Genomic DNA, 22,353 nt, shown 5'->3' on the forward strand with positions numbered 1-22,353 from the left:
TATTTAGCATTGCTGCTGAAACACTGGACACTGTGCAGTACAGTGATTTTATCCTGATTAAGGGAGTTTTAGGCACTCAACACACATATCCTCTTTTGAATGAATCATTGACTCTGCATAATTTTGTTGGACTGTAATAATATAAAACAGTGCACATAAATAACTGTCTGGTGTGGTTCAGCTACAAAATCAGACATAAGACTACAGAGAACGGTTCAGACTGCTGAAAGGATTATTGGTGCTCCCCTGCCCACCCTTCAAGAGCTGTATACATCCAGAGTGAGGAAAAGGGCTCAGAATATCACTCTGGATCCCTCACATCCAAGTCACCCCATCTTTGAACTTTTTCCATCTGGCCGGCGCCTCAGAGCCGCAAATACCAGAACAGTCAGGCACAAGAACAGTTTCTTCCCCCAGGCAATCTACCTCATGAACAGTTAAATGTCCCCCACTTATGCAATAGAAATGTGCAATTTCCTTATATTTATCTGGCACCCCTCCATCCTAGTACATCCCTGCATCTTACTCTATTCTATTCCGTTATAATCTATAGCACAACTGTTCATACAATGAATTTATTTTCTGATTTATTGTGCAATATTTGTCTCTTTTTGTTTTTCTTTTTTTTCTGTGTGTTGTTCTCTGTGTACTGACGTTTATGTCACGCACAAAAAAAAAAATCCTTGTTTGCGCAAGCATACTTGGCAATAAAGCTCTTTCTGTTTCTGTTTCTGATTCTGATATGACAGTGTGTTTGCGTGTGTTTGTGCAGACGTTGTGCCTCCTCAGTTTCTGGCTGCTGCTGAGGCAGTTTCTGACAGAGAGGAGAGAGAAGCAGATGGTAGAAACACAGCTGTCTGATGTAAAAGTGGAGGGACACACAATTGGTGAGAGACACATTGAAACAGTACTGTTAACTAAAACTAAAACCATAAAAAGTTCAATAAAACAATTATTAAAATTAAACTATTAAACATGTCCTATTTCATTTAGTTTAACTTGATACTAAAATGGTGCTAAAATAACTGAAACTAAAAAATAAAAAAATAGACAAATGTTTTAATACACATTTTTACAAAATAAATCTTGAGCATTTCCAGAAAACGTCTGTGTATATTGCAAATATTTAATTGTTCACATCCCAAATATCCTCAAATGAGGAAATAATTAATTAAATTTGACAAATTTCACAAACAATTTAATATAAGGAAATGTGATTTATTATATATATATAATTTTTATATATAATTAAATGTTCAGATTTTCAAAAGTATATTGTGCTAAGAAGCTTTGAAAAGAACAATAAGATCAAATCGATCACTGCTGGTTTGTTTTCAGAGACAGATGCTGTTTAAACAAACATTTTATTTGTGTATTTAAGTTCTGTAAAAACTCTTGAATCTTTTAGGGTTTTTGTTATTTTTGTAATTTTTTTTTTTTTTTGAGCTAGGAAAGTTAAACAAAACAAAACAAATAGTATTTATATCAGCTAATGTATATTGGTAAGCATTTTGATATGCTAAACCTTTTCCACAAACCTGTGTGTGTGTGTGTGTGTGTGTGTGTGTGTGTGTGTGTGTGTGTGTGTGTGTGTGTGTGTGTGTGTGTGTGTGTGTGTGTGTGTGTTACAGAGGGTCTGGAGGACGAGGCCGGTGGACACAGAGAGATGACGGATGTTTTGGGCCGTACTGTCATGGCTATGCTCAACAAATACTGGCTCTACATCTGTGGAGGAATGTTCTTCTTCGTCAGCTTTGAGGGACGCATCGTCATGTACAAGATCATTTACATGATGATGTTTCTCTTTTGCGTTGCACTTTATCAGGTTTGTGTTGGACTCTGTAGCTCTGATGACAACCTTCTGATATCACTTCCACTGTTACAAATAACACGCTATAGACACAGTAACAGAGTTATTAGACAGTAATTAATGTGGAGTTTGTTTGTCGGTGTGGTTTGTATACTGTCATTTGGTTTATTTATCATCTATTTGTTTGTTTGTTTTGTGTTTTATCTCTCATTTGTTATCTTTTGTTTGTTTATTTCCATTTGTTATTTTCTTTAGTTAGTTACTGTATGTCATTTTTGTTTTTGTTTGTTTATTATTATCCATTAATTTATTTATTTTTACAAAGACAAAAACATTTCTTGCATTTCTGAAGAAAAACGTAATAATTGCAAGGTATAAACACAGAATTGAGATACAACTGCTGAATTGAGAGATATCAACTCACAATTCTCAAAAGACAATTATGGGAAGAAGTCATAATTATGAGATATGAACTTGCAAAAATATGCATTGCAAAAAAAAAAAAAAGGCAGAATTGTTAGAAATTTTATATCAGACAAAATATATTTGAGCAAACAACCGAGAGATATAAACTCAGAATTGAAGCCTGAATTTGAGTTAAGAAGTAGCTATTACCTGTTTCATTTCTTTTTCTGTGGTGCAGTTGACTTCTGTACGTTTTCAGTATTCATCTTGTGTTAGATATGCTTATACAGACAGTTAATGTGTCTGTTCCAGTTGCACTATGAGAGATGGCGCTGGATGCTGAAGTATTTCTGGATGTCAGTGGTGGTTTACACCATGCTGGTGCTGATTCTGGTCTACACCTTCCAGTTTGAGTCCTCCATAAACGTGTGGTCCAACATGACAGGCATGAGCAGAGAGAAGTATGCATTTAAGGTGTCTTTTAAGATGCAGGAGCAGTGTCACAGGTGTTGCGGTGTGATAGGTGAGCTCCTCTTCTGTGCAGGCTGGAAGATCTGGGTCTGGAGAAGTTCTCTGTTCCTGCTCTGTTCACGCGGATCTTCATTCCCACCTCGTTCCTGCTGGTCTGCATCCTGCATCTGCACTACTTCCACGAGCGCTTCCTGGAGCTCACCGACATTAAATCTGTGGCCGACAAACAGAAGAGCACAATCTCCAGGTACAGTAGTTACTGAAAGCACAAAATGAAAGTATTCTCCATCTTTAAGACGCACCTTACGGTCTCTTTGAGCTTTGCTTGTCTGGCCGCTGCAGTCGTGAGCTTTTTCAAGTCTAGCCATAAACTGGATTTAGATCTGGAATTCCCGTCAAGCTGAAAAACAGAAGTTTCTGACTCCATCAGGTTTTCTGACAGGATTTCCTTGGAGGGAATAATCCCTCCGTACATCACAGTGTGTGTATGATAACGTGCATGGCATCTGTTTTGATCTCATTCTTGCATAATAATAATAATAAACAACAACAACAATAATAATTATAGTTATTAGTTTATAGTTGTTAGTAATATGTTGTTGTTATTATTAATGGTAATATAATCATAACAAGGTGCATAACACAAATGCATCTTTTTTAAAGTGGCATAGTTTATTTTTGTTTGCATTATTAAATGATCTCATTTAATCATTTCATCATTTATTTATATATAATGTTTTTATTTCTTAAGTTAAAAGTATTATTCTTTTTGAATAATTAATTTACTTTATTTTATGTACTTGGCACTTTGAATTACCATTGTGTACAAAATGTGCTATATGAATAAACTATTCTGCCTTGTCTGTTGATGTTGTTACGAATTAACAAAAGTCTCTACTCAAAGAGAACAGAAGAAACATTCATAACAAATAACAGGGATCCAAATAAGATCCCTGGAGTCCCCGCTCTCACTCCCAAAGCTTCAAAACACCAAAGATACTTTAAAGTATAAAGAGTAAATTTATTAAACATAAGGTAGAAAAGAGCATATACATTTCAGGAGGGGGAAAAGCCAAAATAAATAACAAAACAAAGCTAACTATATTAAAGATTCTAACCTAGAATTCAGATAATAAACAAAATATACAAAAGCTTACCTCCCTACTTATCACAAACAAGAGAAAACGAGTAATAAATAAAAAGGCACCCACCTCCCTACTATGCTCCAAATGATTAGGGTTTAAGATAAATATTAAAGTTCCACATAACAGATCAACTTAGAAAAGTAAAGTAATGATTTACAACAGTTGTCTCATTCCACAGTCAGCATGTACACCGTATGTTACAGCATAGACACAAGTCTCTCAATCAAGGAAGCCATGAGAGCGGGGAGCTCCAGATCCATGCTTCAGGTGGCTTTAAGTAGCAGCAATCACTCCCGTCCCCAATCAGGTCACTCATTATCAGCTCCACCTGCGAGTCATGATAGTAAGAGGGTAACAAGAAAGAGAAACGCACCAAAAGGAACACTAGACCAACACAACACATTCCCACGTAACAATGTTAATGTAATAATGATAATATAATTTATTAATTCTGCATTTCTTATATATTATAGATCAGTTTGTATCAAAAATAAAAAATAAAAATCCAAATGAGGTTTGTGATTCAATGCTGTAAATCCAGAAAACATGAAAAGTCAGAGGGATGTTAAAATGTAGATGTTTTGCAACGTCAGCACTGCTTATGTTTAACACTTTATTTTTTGTTCGTTATTGGCTAAAAATGAATGTGAATCAGTGAGTTGTCTCTTCCTTCGCTGTCAGACTCGTTCATCTGGATGGTAGTCTGGTGGATATCTCCATGGTCAAACCTTCATTTAACTCCATAAATGAGGAGGAGACAGAGGAGAGAGTAGACCTGGAGAAAGAGGAAGATGATGTTAAACAATGGGAGGAAGAGAAGATCTCTGAGCAACACTTCAGCTGCTCGATGACAGCAGATCCTGAGCCGGACCAGGGGTCAGGTAGATTTGACCGTCAGATTGGGTTTGGATGCACTGAAAAAACTGAAACGGCTGAGTCATTTACTTAAAGTAGAACCGGTTTTGTTCAGTTTGTCAAAAAGCAAATAATACTCCACATAAAAAATGTTTTTTTAAAGAAATATATATAGAAATATAATAGTTTACATACTATTTAATTAGTATAGCTGTTTTGATTGTGGGTATTATTTATTCATTTCCTTTAGTACACCACAAAAAAAAAAAAAAAAAAACAATTATATATATATATATATATATATTATGCATTAAAAAAAGGATATTGCAATAAACATTAAGGTCTTTGAAAATTGACTTTATTTATACAGTGCAGACTAAATGAAACATTTAATGACAAAGTCTATTTAGTTTTACCTTGAGTGAAAATTATTATATTGACCTGCATTTAGTCAAATTTTTGGCTTATGTCAAAAAAACAAAAAAACAAATTGTTTTCATTAATTATAACAAATGCTCTTTTTTTTTTTTTTTCTTGCATTGTATGAATGTTTCTGTCATTAGGAAAATAATGAATATTAAATCAAAATGTTGGGTTATATAAATATAAATATATATATATAAATATAAATATAATTTGAGAAAAACTAATGGATTGCATTGTGTCATATTTCATTTCTGCTAAGATCTAAACTAAGGAGGAATGTTGGAATAATAAAATAAACACAGTTTTGTACCCATTCATGTTCAGTGAAGAGCAGTGCAATAAAACAGGATCATATCCTTGATTTGAGAGTCAGTTAACTTTTTTAGTTGTTGATTTATTTATATAGCACACTTAATGCAACCTGTTCCCCAAGGGCTTCACAATCATGAACAACGAATGCATAAACATAAAGCCAAAGCAAAGGTAAACAATCAAAAACACCCCATCATGAAGATGCCCAAAAAGTCGGTAAATTTCGGTAATGACTTTACTGACCTTACAGAAAGAGGGAAATCAGTCCAAAGTTTGGGCCCAACACAAGAAAAGGCTCTGTCATCCTTGATTTTCTGATCTCAAAGGTCTAGAAAGGATTGTAAAAGGTCAACACACTTGAAAAATAGGAAGGGGGCAAAATTATGCAATAAGTAACAAGATCTTATAGCTACAATAACTCTGTATCGAATTGCCAACCATTTCAATGATTTTAAAAGTGGTGTCAATTTTTTGTCTCACTCGAAGATGTGCCAATGCTCTGTGATCAAATCCAGAATAAAGCAGATTATAGTAATCCGTTTGTGAGGATACTATCAATGTGATTGCTTTCTTAAAATAAGCAGTTTACAAAAAGGTTTAGTTTTAGCTAAAAGAAATCTTGACCTGGCGACCAAATGTATTTGTTTATCCATTTTTAAATCTGTGTCCAGATTTAAATAAATTTAAATAAATAAATTTAAATAAATTTTTGATGATGTTCATGTTCTGCTGTCTCACTGGAAAATAAATCTAAACAGTAGAAGGATAAATTATATTTACGAAAAATGGATACTAAACTTAACATATAAAGGGAAAATAATATTGGTGCGAGAGTCGAACCCTGAGGTACCCCCAAAAGAAGAGGCAAACTGTATGAATTTTCTTTCACTGTGCAGACAGAGAAAGATCTGCCAGTGAGATATGATTTTAACCACTTAAGCACATTTCCCTTAAGACCAAACACAGCAACAGCTTTATAAGTCAAGTTGGCCTGGAATTGTTTAAAAAACACTTTTTCTAAAACCTTAGATAAAAAGGGCAAGCTTTTTAGACCTAAAATTGTGTGGCCTATCTTATTTTTAACAGTACTGGTTGTGTAGCTTCTTGTTAGCCTTATGTAGCGATCTTCAAACTGTGTTTTCTGTGATCTGCATGCTCCAGAGAACAGCTGCGAGTCTAACTTTGCTTTTCTAAACTGTTGTTACTCCACTGCTCGTGCTTTATGCATTTCATAAAAATGTCTGGAACATGTCGCTGTGATCCATCTGTGGGCGTCTGTGTTTTATGACTGTTTTGAGATTGAGCTATTTTACCCATTATTGTCTGTTTCAGCGTTGTAATGTTGACAAACGGCTCTGTAAGTGTTGCTGCGCACAGGGTCATTATTTTACTGTCCTGGAACCAGCTTCTCGCATTCCCCAAAATCCTGATGTGACTCTCTAATCCTCTAATCTCTAAAACATACTCTAATGCTTTTTCAGTACTGTTATAATATTTATCAATATCTACAATTAACTCTTATTTGTAAGTTTCTTTTGTGTGTGTGTAATTTGTGAAGTTTGTATATTCTTTATTAATAATTAATAAAGGTTTTTGTTAATATCAGAAGTTATTTTAGTATTATTTCTATACTTTTATAAATTAGTTATTCATATTTATTAAATTAATAAAATATGTATTTAATATTTAGAATTCACTTTTAGCTTCAGTGTTGAGTTTTATTTGGTTTTAATCAATTTTAGTCAAATTTGTGAAGTTTTTATATTCTATTTAGCTTTCTTCTTTTTTATTTCATTTACATTTTTAGTTATTGTAATATTCAGCCAAAACTTATTTTATTTCAATTACTTGCCAAAGCAACATTTCCAATTTCCTTTTAAAGTATGAATGAAATACATACTTTTATTTTATTTTATTTTAGTACTTCACCTTTAACTTGATTTATTTAAATGAATTTCCAAGGCAGCATTTCTAATTTTGGTCATGCTTTAACTTATTATTAATAGAGGTGCATTACTTTCAGGTTGCAGAATCACTTTTGTTTGCATTGTCAAGTTATTTTAGTATTATTTCTATACCATTATATTATTTCTTAATACTTTATATATTTAATACTTTTTCTTAATACTTTAACTTAACATTTTTGTATTTTCAGTATTGATATTATTATTATTTTTTTCTTAATGCAAGTTTTTTTCATCTAATGTTTTCAGTTCAAAGTAATAGAGATGCTGAAGCTCTTTATCTGAGAGACAGGCTGTTTCTGTCAGTGACGCGTGTGTTTCTCTGGTGTGAAGAGCTGAAGAGCAAGTGGCATCTGGTTCTGGAGCGTCTGACCGTGCTGTTCCTCAAGCTCCTGGAGGGTGTTCAGAAGCTGCAGCTCTTCATCTGGTGGCTGCTGGAGCTCCACATCATCAAGATCGTCTCGTCCTACATCATCTGGGTCTCAGTCAGAGAGGTGAGGAACAATCACAGCTTTTGGACAATCCAGCAAAGTAGTAGCAGATCCTACACGGTGTCTAGCTGCTCAGTATGCCCAAATAATCCACCTCAAGAAAGAATCCCCATCCCAGGGTTATTATAGCTAACAAAACCATCAAAAACATTTTCATTACTTGAAATAAGATACGGTAATTTAAATAAAACAATTTAAAAACTAAAATCTTAAACTTACTTTATTTCAGCTAAAGGTGACATTTCTCATTTTTATTTAGTTTAACATAATATATTAAAATAACTACAACTATATTAATAAATCAGTTAAATAACAATAATAAAATTCAATAAAATTAATAATACCATATGGACACACACACACACACACACACACACACAAACATATATATATATATATATATATATATATATACAACCATATAATTAAACAACCAAGAGTGACAAAACACACAGTACAATTATAAAAGAAGATTAACTAAAATTAACACGAAAACAGAAAATATTAAAAAATATAAAATAAAAATTTGTATCATTGAAAAAACGAGTATAGTATAAAACTAGTGCTAGTATATCGATGATGCTAAAATAACACTGGCACTATATTATTTATAATTTAAAGACCAACTTATACAGTATTTTCTTTTTTTTTAATGTGTTTCTAAATACAATTTAGAAAATATTTTGTTTCAGCTAAGCTTTTGTGCTTGCTTGTTTATATTCATTATATTGTTAATATAGATTTTTTTTATCTTATTTATTTTTTTATTTCTTTATTAGTTTTATTTCTGAATTGTAGCTTATTTTTTAACATTTTATTTGATCTCTCTCTCTCTCTAAACATTTAGAGAGATGTGTGAAGCCAGCTTGTTTGTGCTGAGAGACGCTCTCTGGTTGTGTCTCTGTCAGGTGTCTCTGTTTAACTCTGTGTTCCTGGTGAGCTGGGCCTTCGCTCTGCCCTTCAGTCAGTTCAGACCTCTGGCGTCCAGCGTCTGCACCGTCTGGACCTGCGTCATCATCGTCTGTAAGATGCTGTACCAGCTGACCTCCATCAACCCGTCCTTGTACTCCAGGAACTGCAGTATGGTGAGTCCTCACACACTCAGACGACACACACACACACACACACACACACGCTCAGGTCTGAGTCTGATCTTCTCTCCTCCAGCCGGAGAACTACACAGATGCTCAGCGCTCAGACATGGCCAGATCTCTGCTCTACAGCGGCCCGCTGGATCCGGCGCACTGGATCGGCCTCAGGAAGTTCTCTCCGCTGCTGGAGAACCTGAGGGTGAGACCTGCTGATGTTCAGACGCAAAAACACAATAGTTAGGATTATTATAGTTATTACACGCTTTCAAATAAAGGTGCTTAAAAGGTCGCCTGAAGCATTCTTGGTTCCACAAAGAACCATTCTGTTAAAGGTTCTTTCCCATCTCTTTTTAATCTAAAAGATCCTTGTTTTCGCCTTTTTTAACACACAGAAAGGTTCTTCAGATGTTAAAGGTCCTTTATGGAACCATTTGGACACAAAGGTTCTTCTATGGCATTGTGACGCTCCTTTGTTTTTAAGAGTGTACAGTTAGCTAAACTAAACGTGAAACTAAAATTAAAGCCTAGCAATGCATTATTTGAAATTAAGTAATTGTTACTAAAATAAAATATATGTAATAAAAAAAAAAAAAATATATATATATATATATTTGTTATTTCCGACATTGTTTACTTGATGTAATAACTAAAACTAAAACTGAAATAAAAAAATGTATTAAACCTATATATGTTTTGTGCTTTATTATTATGGTGTATGAAGTGTAGACTGATGTGGAAAAAGGTATTTAGAGCAGTTTAACGTAATGCTGCAATATAACAAAACGTGAACTAAATGAAGGGGTGTGAGTACTTTCGTAAGGCTCTTCCAATATAGAGGAAGATATAAGAATACACACCTGTTTGGTTTCTGTAGAAGATGGTTTGATATGAATAATGTATGTACTTTATAAACATACGGGTAAAGGTTGGTCACATGTAGTGTTCAGTTAGTATTTTTGAGATACTATAGCATATTTATTTGTATTTTAAAGTTTTTGTAATTTAGTTTTTTTTTTGTCATTTCTAGTACTTTTTGTAGTTCTTATTCATTTTTATTCTGTTATTTAACATTAATTTAAATATAAATAAGAAACGGTACTTGGTAGCTAGATGAAGTAAGTTATATTAATATTTTGTTTCATTTCAGTTAATGTTTATTTTATTTCAAGTATCTTTTTATGGCTTTAGATTCAGTATTAATTTTGGTAAACTTTGGTCACACAAATTTGCTGTTAATCAACCGAAAGCATTGATTTCTGTGTAAAAATGAGCTTCATATTGTGCATATCTACAGTACACTATTGACAATAGACATCTTTCCTTTTTTGCCCTTTAAAGCATCCTTTTCCATTTATTGATTTGTTTGTATATTGGTTTATTTTCGGCACACAGAATAACCTACTGATGCTGGCTCTCTTGGCGTTTGAGGTGACCGTTTACCGTCACCAGGATTTCTCTCGGATGAAGAACAACCTCCCTCCTCCGGTCACAAGAACCATCTTTCACAACATCACACGCCAACATCTGGACGACGGCATCCTCAACTGCACCAAATATTTCATCAACTACTTCTTCTACAAATTTGGTCTTGAGGTAATATCAGTATTAATTATACACTACCATTTAAAAATCTGAGGTTGGTACTGTTTTTAAACAAGTCTCTTCTGCTGACAGAGGCTGCTATTTGATCGAAAATACAGTAAAAATTATGAAATAATATTACAATCTAATATATCTGTTTTCTGTGTGAATCTGTGTTAAAATGTAATTTATTTCTGTGATGCTCCGCTGTATTTTCAGCATCATTCCTCCAGTCTTCAGTGTCACATGATCTTCAGAAATCAGAAAAATATGATGATTTGCAGGAACATGAACGTGTCCTGCTTTGCAAAATCACGTTCTCTCTTTTAATTTTGGTTTTGTTCAGACACTGATTTACTCTCTGTCTGTGAGACGGTCTCTAATAGATTATCATCTGAAGCTCAGATTGCTAACACACTGTTGAGACAGATAAACCACAATAGAGTGTGAAGGTAATGGATCACGGTAACGTGAAGGTATTGGATTTTAATTGATGTATAGTGATGCTTTCAAATGCACTCATTATTGTCCTAATCTGAAACCTGTGGCTGAATGTTTTTCCTCTAGACCTGTTTTCTGTTAGCGGTGAATGTGATCGGCCAGCGGATGGATTTCTATGCCATGCTGCACGCGTTCGGTCTGATTGCGGTGATGTATCAGCGGAGGAGAAAAGCCATCGCCTGCGTCTGGTCCAAGTATTGCTGCTTCCTGGCCTGCATGTTAGCCTTCCAGTACCTGATGTGCATCGGCATCCCGCCTGCGGTCTGTACAGGTGAGTCACACAGGTGTCTGCTTAAAGAGACAGTTCACTCAATAAGGAAAATGTGCTGAAGATGTACTCAAACTCAGGCCATCTCAGGATGAGTTTGTTTCTTCATCAGGTTTGGAGAAATGTAGCACTGCATCAGTGTCTCATCAATGGATGCTCTGCAGTGAATGGGTGCCGTCAGAATGAGAGTCCAAACAGCTGATGAAAACATCACAGTAATCCACAAGTAATCACCCCTGGAGCTTTGGTTCAGTTGTTGTCTTCTCCAGATGTTCACTGATGGACTGGAGTGCTGTGGATTATTGAGATGTTTTTATCAGACTCTCATTCTGACGGCACCCATTCACTGCAGAGCATCCGTTGATGAGACACTGATGCAATTCTACATTTCTACAAACCTGATGAAGAAACAAACTCATCCTGATCTGGGATGAACAGAGGGTGAGCACATTTTCAGCAATTTAATTTTTAATTTTGGGTGAACTATTTCTTTAAGTTAACAGCAAATTGACTCTTGGCTAACCTGAAGAAGGCTCTTGACTATATTTCTGAATTTCATTAATATTTCTCCTCTGGTTCAGACTATCCGTGGCGACGGCCGTCTTCCAGCATGGACTCAAACGTCATCAAGTGGCTCTACTTCCCTGACTTCCACACCAAACCCAACTCCCTCTTCCTCCTCTGTGAGTAATCTTGAATCTGCTTTAACGCTCTCTCATCATATACTGATCTCTTCTCTCTTTCTGTCTGCAGATGACTACATGCTGTTGCTGTGTGCGTCGCTGCAGGGCCGTGTGTTTGAGGAGGAGAGCGTGATGGTCGTGCAGCTGCTGGCGGGTGATAATGAGGAGATCTGTCGAGATCTGGACGCCGCCAGCTTCAGCCAGCACAACCCTGTGCCCGACTTCATCCACTGCAGGTAAACATCTCACACAAACAGCCCAGACCAGAGCAAATACATTTCACTATGGGTAATTAGTATAAGTCTTGCACCAAAATAAAATTTTTGGGCCAAATCCAAAACAAACATTCAGGATTCGGAATCAAAAAAAAAAAAAAGTATCATATGTCCTTAGCCATCTTCAAGGATCGGCTAAAAACACATATCTTCCATCTTTATTTGACCCTCTAACTCTAGCGCTCTCTATTCTAATTCCATTAAGGACAAAAAAAAACCTTGCCCCTTTTAGACTTGCACTCAATTCATTTACTAACTGCTTGTTTTCTTTTTCTTTTTTTAAGCTTACAGTAACACATCATAATAACTCTAATGTTTTGTATTCTATTTGTTTTCTTTTATTTATCATACAATTTAAAAAAAAGCTTCTAACACTATATTGCTCTATTCTTTTTATTTTATTATATAATTTAAAAAAAAGATTGCTATGTGTACTGTGTTAGGTTAACTGAGACTTGTTACAGCACTTGCTTATTGATGCTCTTTTGTTGATTTTGATTGCTTCATTTGTAAGTGTGTGATGGCTATGGCCACACTGAATGAGCACTTAGTTTACTTTGAATATGAAGTGTTATTTTGTTTGTTTTAGAGGATTCATGTTTTTGTCTGTTTATTTAGGCTACTAATTATGTTGTTTCTTTAAATGTTATCTACCCAAACACATGTCTCTTTGGTGCTGTAAATCCCAATGAGCAACAAAGTCAATCATTTATTTCTAGAGTGCACGCTAGTGAGTAAATGAGATCACAATCAAGCTATGGGTTTAACATTTTATTTAAGTTTGTTTAAATGTGTACATCTTACCCGTGGTTCCACCGAGGTTCATGACTGCAGCATGGAACAAAGGTTTGGAATTAAAAGGGCGTGGTCTTTCCTTGTTTCCCTTATATATTCAGTTGGGAATTATGGGAAATGTGGTTTTTGGGACAATATGTTTTAGGGGATGGTGTGTTCATTTGAATGTTTAAAAGATGTTTGTGTGTGTATGTTTAAGTGTATTTTCACTATGGCTTTATGATAAATGTGATTTTTATTTTGTTTATTTGAATTTGTGTAGAGAGGTATTTCTTTCTTTCTCTCTTTAAGTTTGATGGAATTGAGAACTTGTGAGACCCCTGTAATTAGAAGAATGGTTTGGTCCAGCTTCTTAAAAGGGCTTCATTTTCGATGGCTGAGTTAGTTCTGGTGAGGGATCCCTGTGAAAACATCTGAGACCCAGGACTCAGTTGTGGGTTGATGCACAATTTATGAGTCAGTGGTTTTTTTTTCTTGTTTTTGTTTTATTCTGCACAAAGTGTTGTCAATACGTAAGTCAATAAAAGAACACCTTGTTGACTCCATGCATGTCTCCTGAAAATTTAATGTAAGAACCCTTACAAAGTGCCTTTGGATAAAAGCATCTGCTAAATGACTAAGTGTAAATGTTAAAATGACCGTTTTAAACTTATTTTAAAGTAGTGTTTTCTATAACTGTATTAACATTATTGTGCCATTTTTTTTAAGAAATTAATGAATGAATTAAAGTATTATTAAATTATTTTGTTTTTAATATTGTTCTTTATTAATTTAACATTTTCTTTTAGCCAAAGACTGAAACCAAAACCGAAATATGTATATATTTATTTATTTATTAATTAATCAATTAATTAGTCAAATGAAACTCGACGCTCAAATAAAAACATAAAATGCACATAAGGCCATTTTTATGGACTTTTTAATAAAGGAATTATTCATCGATTCCGATTTTGTTATTGAAATATACACATTTAAAAAGTGGCTGTAATAATAACTTATCACAGGTTTATTCAAACGTGAATTACATAAAGAGGACAACAGGTTAAGGATAAATATCATTAATAAGTAATACTGTGCATATATTTATCAAAAGTCATTTTTATGGACATAAATGAGGTAAATTTGGCATTGGGTGACATTATTGTTTACAATCAGTTTTACTGAGTACTTGAGACATGAATCACTGCAGTGAGTGAATTGTATCTCTCAATGCCATCTGATATTTTATTCATGTTCATTTAATGCCGAAACCAAAAACTGTTACACACTTTTATGTCACATTTTGTTCCCTTTCAGTCGATCACTCTTGACATCACGTTGGTGACTGACTAATTGGCATATCGCTTTGATAGACCAATCTACTTTGATTGTAAACTAAACATCCAGCAGCTGCTGATCACAGCGTGAGTATAATAAAGCAGCAGATGTAATGCATACCAGCTTTTTGCTTCAGAGCGGCCAATTAAAGAGCAAATTTCTCTAAAAGAGCTTCATGGGTGCGTCTTTGTAAAGACGATGGATCGTCCTTATAAGGGTGCAGTTTCACCAGTTTCGTCTCTGGGTGCAGTCATTACCTGTATATGTGTGCTGCACAATCACTACATCATGTGTCTGGTCATCATTCTGCAGAGCTGCGAACCATGCTCCCCCACCTTCAGGGTGGAGGAGTCCCATTGCCGCTGCCGCGATCTGGGGCTCGTTCTGTTAGGCACCCCCGTCCAGACCTTTGGAAACTCCATGTCTGGTCCCTGGATGGGACGCGGAGGATCTAGGTGACCTACACCAGGAGGTAGTGAACACCATCACTTCACCAAGAGCACCGTCTACGAGACATGCTTACCCCTTGAAGTGGAATCTGTTCATCGAGTGGTGTTCTTCTCGGCGAGAGGACCCCCAAAGATGCCCGACTGTGGTCATGCTTTCCTTTCTGCAGCAAGGGCTGGAACGAAGGCTGTCTCCTTCCACCCTCAAAGTCCAGGTTGCCGCTATTGCTGCATACCGTAACCCCATGAATGGACAGTCTTTAGGTAAGCATTTAGGTTAAATTCTTCCCGGCCCCCCTCTATACCCTCTTGGGAACTGACTCTAGTGATTAAATCACTACAGCAGGGCCCATTTGAGCCTTTGTATTCAGTTGAGCTAAAGTTTCTTTCATTGAAAACTTTGCTCCTGCTTGAACTGGCCTCCATTAAGAGGAAAGGGGACCTGCATGCATTTTCGTTCTACGATTTGTGCATAGAGTTTGGGCTGGCTGACTGCCAGGTAGGGGTTGCATTTTCTAATCAATAAGTTGACTAGTCGACTTCAATGGTCTGCCATGACGCTTTAAGCTTGACGTCGACTAGTCTCCGGTCCTATATAGAGGGCGCAACAGGATAAACTTTTGAAGGACTTCCACATTTACGTTCCATTTCCAAACAGTTAAAATAACAAATACATACATACTATGAAAGCACTCGACATGCATGTGTGATTATATTACTGGACGCTCGAAATTGAATGGGAGAAAGCTAATTTTATACCACTTATTATACAGGTAAGTTAATCACTGTTGTAATCTAATGCGCTGCTGCACTGTAACGCACACACATAGGATACAGACAGTGGCTCGTACATCATGTGCAGATCGTTCGCGCACAGAATCATTCAATGCTGTTCTGTGATTTCTCAATAAAATGGAAGCTGGGAAACTTAAAAGTTCTATAATTTATTTCTTAACTAAATCCCACAGCTTCACTAGTAGAGAGATGCTGCCAGGTCAAATTAATTCACACATGCAATCTCACTAATGCATTCATATAAATGTAATCTTTACTGTGCTATTTTATCTGTATCTGATTTAAAATGAACAGAAATTTGTGAGAAATATAATGACCCATAGACAAAAGAACTGATAAAAATGAGCTGTTATAGGAGCAATAACTATGTGGGCAGCGTTGTGTCATATACCGTAGCTGTGCACAAGGTTTTTTTTTTTACAGCTCCAAGCTTATGTTCATTAATAACATCATCAGTAACTAGTCGACTTAGACTCAACTTTCATCACATAAAAGTCGACTTTAAAAAATCACTAGTCGTTCAGCCCCTACTCCCTGGTAATCCTGAGGCCACGGCCTGGCTACGTGCCCAAGGTTCCCTCTACACTCTTCAATGACCAAATGGTGAACCTGCAAGCGCTGCATACATTGAGATGCTACGTAGACCGGACACAAAGCTTCTTTGTCTGTTACGGAGGCCGGCAGAAGGGGAGTGCCATCTCTAAGCAGAGGATGGCCCACTGGATTGTGGATGCCATAACCCTGGCTTATCAGACTCAGGGTGTGCCCTGCCCATTCAGGTTGCAAGCTCACTCAACTAGAAGTGTTTCATCCTCCTGGGCGCTGGCTCGTGGCGCCTCGCTGACAGATATTTGTAGAGCTGCGGGCTGGGCAACCCCTAACATGTTCTCTAGGTTCTATAGCCTTTGTGTAGAGCCGGTATCGTCCTGTGTTCTCACCTCAAATGGGTAGTGGCACTGAGAGGCCCCGGTTAGTGACGGCTTGCTTAAACTGCTCCAGAGTGTCCATACTGTAGACCCTGTTGAGATTCTCCATCACCCTAGGCAGCTGGACGTAGTGGAACATCTGGTGCCAGGCCTTCATTATGAAACCGTGAGAACCGTGGAAGGGTTCCATATTGAGACCTAAGCGGTACTCGTATGTGTATAGTCCACGGTATAGCCTTAGAGCCTATGTTTCCCCGGCAGACTTCTGCTTTCCCAAGAGGGTTTTAATCACCTCAAATTTCTCTATATACACCTAAACGGACACTATATGTGTATTTGCTCCCGAGACCTCCTTCGGGAAGGATGGGGCTTCCGCAGAGTCCCTGTTCCAAGCTGAAATGGTACGTTTTCCCAGTGTTATCCAATCTTACCTAGTGTTTTGACAATGGTGAGTGGAACACAGGCGCAGGCGGCTAAAAAGGGGCAGCACCCATGGCACTTTGGTAGGGATCCCAATTAGTCGGTCACCGTCTCTTCAGCGAAAACCTGGTATGCATTGCACCTGCTGCCTTATTATAATCACACTGTGATCAGCGGCAGCTGGATGCAATAATTGTGCCAATGTGCATTGGCTCATTTAGTTTACACTCAAAGTAGATTGGTCTATCGAAGCGATATCCCAATTAGTTGGTGACCAACAGAAAAAAAATAATGAATAATCTGTATTTCTTTTGTTTTCCCCCCTGCATAGACTTTCGTAGGGCCGCAGAATTGCTTAAAATTATTTAAACGGGTAATATTTATATAATCTATATAATTTATATAAGCGGCTTGAAGTCAGCAGTGCTGTTACAGACAAGAAACAACTCTTTCCGCTGTTATAGACTGATTACTTTATCTGTCATCTGATATGGCCTCAGAAAATACTTCTGTCGTAATTACAAGGCTAATTTCTCAAGACTGCAGTCTTAGTTTGAGGTCTCAGGATCAGCTAAGCTTTCTCTGCTTATTATTGCAGAGTAAAATGAGATGTTGAATAGTGATTGTAGACCAGGGCAGGGCCATTTATCTCTGAGTAGGTCATCCATCAGCTGTAGAAAAACCCTATGACTCAACAGCTTCAGCCAGTCCAAACAATTAGAGACGATGATGATGATGATGATGATGATGAAAGAATTTGGAGATTTTCTGTCTGCTGCTCTGATCATGTTAGATTTAGAAGAGGTCACATGTACACTTAGTTTTTCCACTTCTTCATCATTATACTTATTATTATACTCGCAGATTCCAGTAAATCCAAACAACCTGCTAATGCGTTATGGTTAATTTTGAGGAAACAGTGCCATTTGATGCAAAATGGTTTGGGGTTAAACATTATTAACAAAAATGGCATTCCTAGCAAATATCATCATATCATCACCACATTGTTTACAGTTTGTGTTTTTGATGCCAAAGACTATATTTTCCTTTGATAACTTTTGAGCCTGACCAGACCAATATAATAATAAACATATGTGAATACTAATAATGGTGCATACACTATTGTTCAAAAGTTTGGGGTCAGTAACATTTCTTAATTTTTTAAAAGAAGTCAAAAACGAAAAGGGTTGTCATGCATCAAAACTATAAAAGTCCTGTACAGTTTAATTTGCATTAAAATGTGTCTTTGCCAATAAAATCTAGGATGAACACTTATTTTTTTTATATTTTAATATCAACAGGTCAGGATTGATATTTTTTTGCATAAATATAACTGTTAAATTGAATGATGATGGAACATTATTTCACCCATATTTTGACATTTTATTTTCACAGAAGTTATTTGAAACATTAAGGCAGACACTTACTAAATACATATTAAATGCATACTTGTATATTAAATAATATTACAATTTAAAACAGCTGTTCCTCTTCAGAAACTCGAGCTGCGTCGAACGCTTTGGGGAAACGCCTTTGGCAAGATCAACTCTGAATATTGTGTACAATTTGTTCAATGGAAGGGCGTAACGTCACGGGCAGGGTGACGTAGCGACCAGGAAGCTATAAAGGCACGTGCCACGCAGCTGACTTCAGCTTCTTGTCTTTCAGCAAGCGCTCTGTGTGTGCATGTCATTCTGTCTTGTCAGTCTTATTTATTGTCGTTTGTCACTATTAGCGCCTTTAAGTAGCTTTAGTATGTCAAAAAGCAAAGCTAAGACTAGGCATCTGAAGGGTGAATCCAGACTGCGTTTCAGATTGTGTGTTCCTCCCTGCTCAACAAAGCTAAACATTAGAGGCGGGGATACACACAGTCTGTGTGTGGTCTGCCCAAAGCGTGCTGCGTATGATTTCATGTGCGCTTCGATCCCGGAGGGCTCTCTTCAAGAAGTGAGCCTTCGCCAGCGTTCCTGGCGATACCGGTCCCGCTTTCGCCGAGGCGGAGCGGCGCCGGCATTCGTTGGGTTCGCAGATCGATCTGATGTAGGGAATGGAGACGTGCACGTCCTTATCTCCTACCTTACCCATCAGATCTGCCCGATTCCTGGGTTCGGAAGCCCGAGCTTTGGTTCTTCACCCCGAGCATCGGGCTTGACACTCTGCCTTTCTTTCTCAGAGGAGATTGACACGGAGGGTGTCAGCGAGCTTGTAGTTGCACAAACATAAAGTTGCATAAGCACCATTATACAACAAACATTGTTATGCCTAACATTATTAGGGCAGTGTTAATGAGCAGCTATTTAATCTCCGAGGGGATTAATATTGTTTGTGTGACTAAGCTATTCGCGCGCTGTAGAGGGCAACGCGTATATTACATCATTTTCAGTTTTGGTGTGAATTTTTCCATACTCGACCGCTTGTCTGGTTGTTTAAACTCCATTTAATAAGGAGGAGTTAGTTCTATCACTTCAATGTGTACTTTATCACAATCCAGACCGTGTTTACTTGTCTGATTGTTTGATTGCTTTAAATTCGGAGGAATATAATGACTTTGAGAAGTCAATATATCACCTAAATGTGTACTTTATCACAATCTAGACCGTGTTTACTTGTCTGATTGTTGGATTGCATTAGATTATGAGGAATCTAATGACCGTTATCTAACTTCAAGAAGTTCAATATATCACTTCAATGTGTATTGTATCACAATCCAGACCGTGTTAACTTGTCTGTTTGTTTGATTGCATTAAATTCTGAGGAATATAATGACAGTTATTTAACTCGTGAAGTTAGATGTACTGGAGGGACTGCTGGGCGGGAGCAGCCCCCTCCGCGTACAAACAGAGAGTTGCCGCCCGTGTTCCCTGCTTCGGGACCAGAGGCTGAAGCAACGCTGTGGGCCAGCGACTTCTCAGCCTAATCCGAATCCGATGGAGCCGTACTTCAGGCTGGGAGAACCACCGTGAGCGTAGCGGAGCTGAGACGCTCGCCGCCCCTTCGGGGGCCTCTTACACCAGAGGTCAGTCTCGAGAGACTGATTCCCTTAGTACATTAGTTAGCAGCGTGGAAACTACTGCCAACTGTATCTCAATGGGTCCTGCACACAGTAGAAAGAGGCTATCTCATTCAGTTCGGCCATCCACCGCCGACATTCAATGGGGATACACCGACAGTAGTCAGCCCCCAGCAGGCTCTGGTGATGGAACAAAAAGTGAATACCCTATTAAGGAAGGAGGCCATCGAGGTGGTCCCTCCTCTAGACAGGGGGTCCAAGTTTTACAGCCGGTATTTCATAGTTCCAAAAGAAGGATGGGGGTTGTGTCCGATCTTAGACTTATGTCATCTAAACCTCTCAGTAATGTCACTGAAGTTCAAAATGCTCACTGTCAAACAGGTTGTAGCTCAAATCGGATCCGAGGACTGGTTTGTCACAATAGATCTCAAAGATGCATACCTCCATATATCCATCCTTCCACAACACAGGAAGTTTCTGAGGTTCACTTTCGGGGGCAAAGCCTACCAATATCGAGTACTTCCCTTCAGCCTTGCACTCTCACCATGCACGTTCACAAAAAGTGTAGATGTGGCTCTGGTTCCCCTCCGTATGCAGGGCATTTGCATTCTAGGTATATCGACGATTGGTTGATTTTAGCTCAATCAGAGCAAATGGCGGTTCGACATCAAGATGTCGTTCTCGTACATAAGGGGGAGCTGGGTTTGAGACTGAACGCCAAGAAGAGTGTACTTTCTCCAGTTCAGAGAACCACCTATCTAGGCGTAGTGTGGGATTCGACCACGATGCAGGCACGTCTGTCTCCTGCTCGGATCGAGTAAATCCTTACCTCAGTCAAGAGAGTCAGAGAAGGCCAGTCACTCACTGTCAAGCAGATTCAGAGACTGTTAGGGCTTATGGCAGCTGCGTCCAACGTGATACCTTTTGGCCTCCTGCACATGAGACCCCTACAGTGGTGGCTCAAGACCAAGGGATTTTCCCAGAGGGGGATTAGTAGCCCCGTTCTGGCCATGCCCAGTATGGCTCGTGGATCTGATCTCGCTCCTTGACGGCTCTCCATGGGAGATTCCAAATAGGGGACAGATCTACTCTCTCAGGCGTAGGGCAATATAATTCACCCTCGCCCGGAGTTGTGGAAGTTGTGGGTGTGGCCCCTGAGGGTGCACAGTTCATAGCTTCTGGTCTCTCAACCGAGGTTGTTGAGACCCCCCTCCAATCCAAAGCTCCCTCTACGAGGAAACTGTACGCCCTGAGGTGGAAGCTCTTCACCTCATTGTGCAGAGACCGCCAGCTTGACCCTGTTAACTGCCCAGTTGGTACAGTTCTTGAGTTTATCCAAGCTAGGCTCTCTGCAGGGTTAACTCATTCCGCCTTAAAGGTATACGTGGCGGCCATTGATGCTTAGCATGACCCTTTCAATGGTCAGTCAAAGGGTAGACACCCCCTAGTTACACGTTTCCTCCGTGGTGTGCTGAGGCTGAGACGTCCACTACAGTCCCGTTTTCCACCCTGGGACTTGGTTGTGGTGTTAGAGGCTCTTTGTAAAGCTCCATTTGAGCCAATTCATGATATCTCAGATAGACATCTGACCCTTAAGACTGCCCTATTACAGGCTATTACTTCTCTAAAGAGAGTTGGAGACCTTCAGGCCCTCTTGGTGGCCCCTAACTACTTAGACTTTGCCCCTGGTATGGCCAAAGCATTTTTATACCCTCGAGCGGGTTACGTTCCTAAAGTTCCCTCTGTTATGCCACAGCCCATAGTACTGTGGGCCTTCTGCCCTCCTCCCTTTCGGGAGCCAGACCAGGAGAAGCTAAACTGTATGTGTCCAATTCAAGCGCTGGACGCATACATCCACAGAGCTGCCCTGTGGAGAAAATCAGACCTATTGCTTGTTTGCTACGGTCTTCCTAAAAAGGGTTTTCCTGTCTCTGAGCAGACCCTAAGTCGTTGGATAGTCGAGGCTATCAATGTCTCCTCTGGTCTTCCCCTTCTCCACTCGGGGTATGGCTGCCTCTAAGGCCTTCTTAGCAGGTGTGTCCCTCTTGGACATCTGCAACGTTGCGGGATGGTCCACGCCCTCTACATTTGCCAGATTCTACAATCTCGATATGCGAGCCGCTCCTGGCTCTTCTGTCCTCTTGCGTTAGCTGTGCTCTTCGGATACAAACTAGGCAGGGGCTTGGAAGTCTGGCAGGGTTGGCACATCGTTCCCCAAAGCGTTCGACGCAGCTCGAGTTCCTGTAAAGGAACGCCTCTAGGTTACGAATGTAACCCTAGTTCCTAGAAGGAACGAGACACTGCGTCGCATAGCCATACTCCCGGCACCCCTGTCGGCACTTGCTTCCCTACTCGAAGCTGAAGTC

The 22,353-nt window shown here is 38.3% G+C and overlaps 1 protein-coding gene across 1 annotated transcript in view; it reads left to right on the top strand.

Moving 5' to 3' along the window:
* LOC132115610 (piezo-type mechanosensitive ion channel component 2-like) overlaps window positions 1–22,353 on the top strand; it is a 130,675-nt gene that overhangs the window by 78,405 nt on the left and 29,917 nt on the right. The window contains exons 14-25 of the mRNA XM_059524026.1: window positions 773–887; window positions 1,632–1,825; window positions 2,528–2,676; window positions 2,760–2,933; window positions 4,513–4,712; window positions 7,722–7,882; window positions 8,788–8,964; window positions 9,047–9,169; window positions 10,363–10,563; window positions 11,119–11,323; window positions 11,902–12,003; window positions 12,074–12,239. Of these exons, the coding sequence (XP_059380009.1) occupies window positions 773–887; window positions 1,632–1,825; window positions 2,528–2,676; window positions 2,760–2,933; window positions 4,513–4,712; window positions 7,722–7,882; window positions 8,788–8,964; window positions 9,047–9,169; window positions 10,363–10,563; window positions 11,119–11,323; window positions 11,902–12,003; window positions 12,074–12,239 (1,967 nt within the window). The remainder of the gene's footprint in view (window positions 1–772; window positions 888–1,631; window positions 1,826–2,527; window positions 2,677–2,759; window positions 2,934–4,512; window positions 4,713–7,721; window positions 7,883–8,787; window positions 8,965–9,046; window positions 9,170–10,362; window positions 10,564–11,118; window positions 11,324–11,901; window positions 12,004–12,073; window positions 12,240–22,353) is intronic.

The sequence above is a fragment of the Carassius carassius genome, chromosome 35, assembly GCF_963082965.1.
Source record: "Carassius carassius chromosome 35, fCarCar2.1, whole genome shotgun sequence".
Classification (NCBI taxonomy): Eukaryota; Metazoa; Chordata; class Actinopteri; order Cypriniformes; family Cyprinidae; genus Carassius; species Carassius carassius.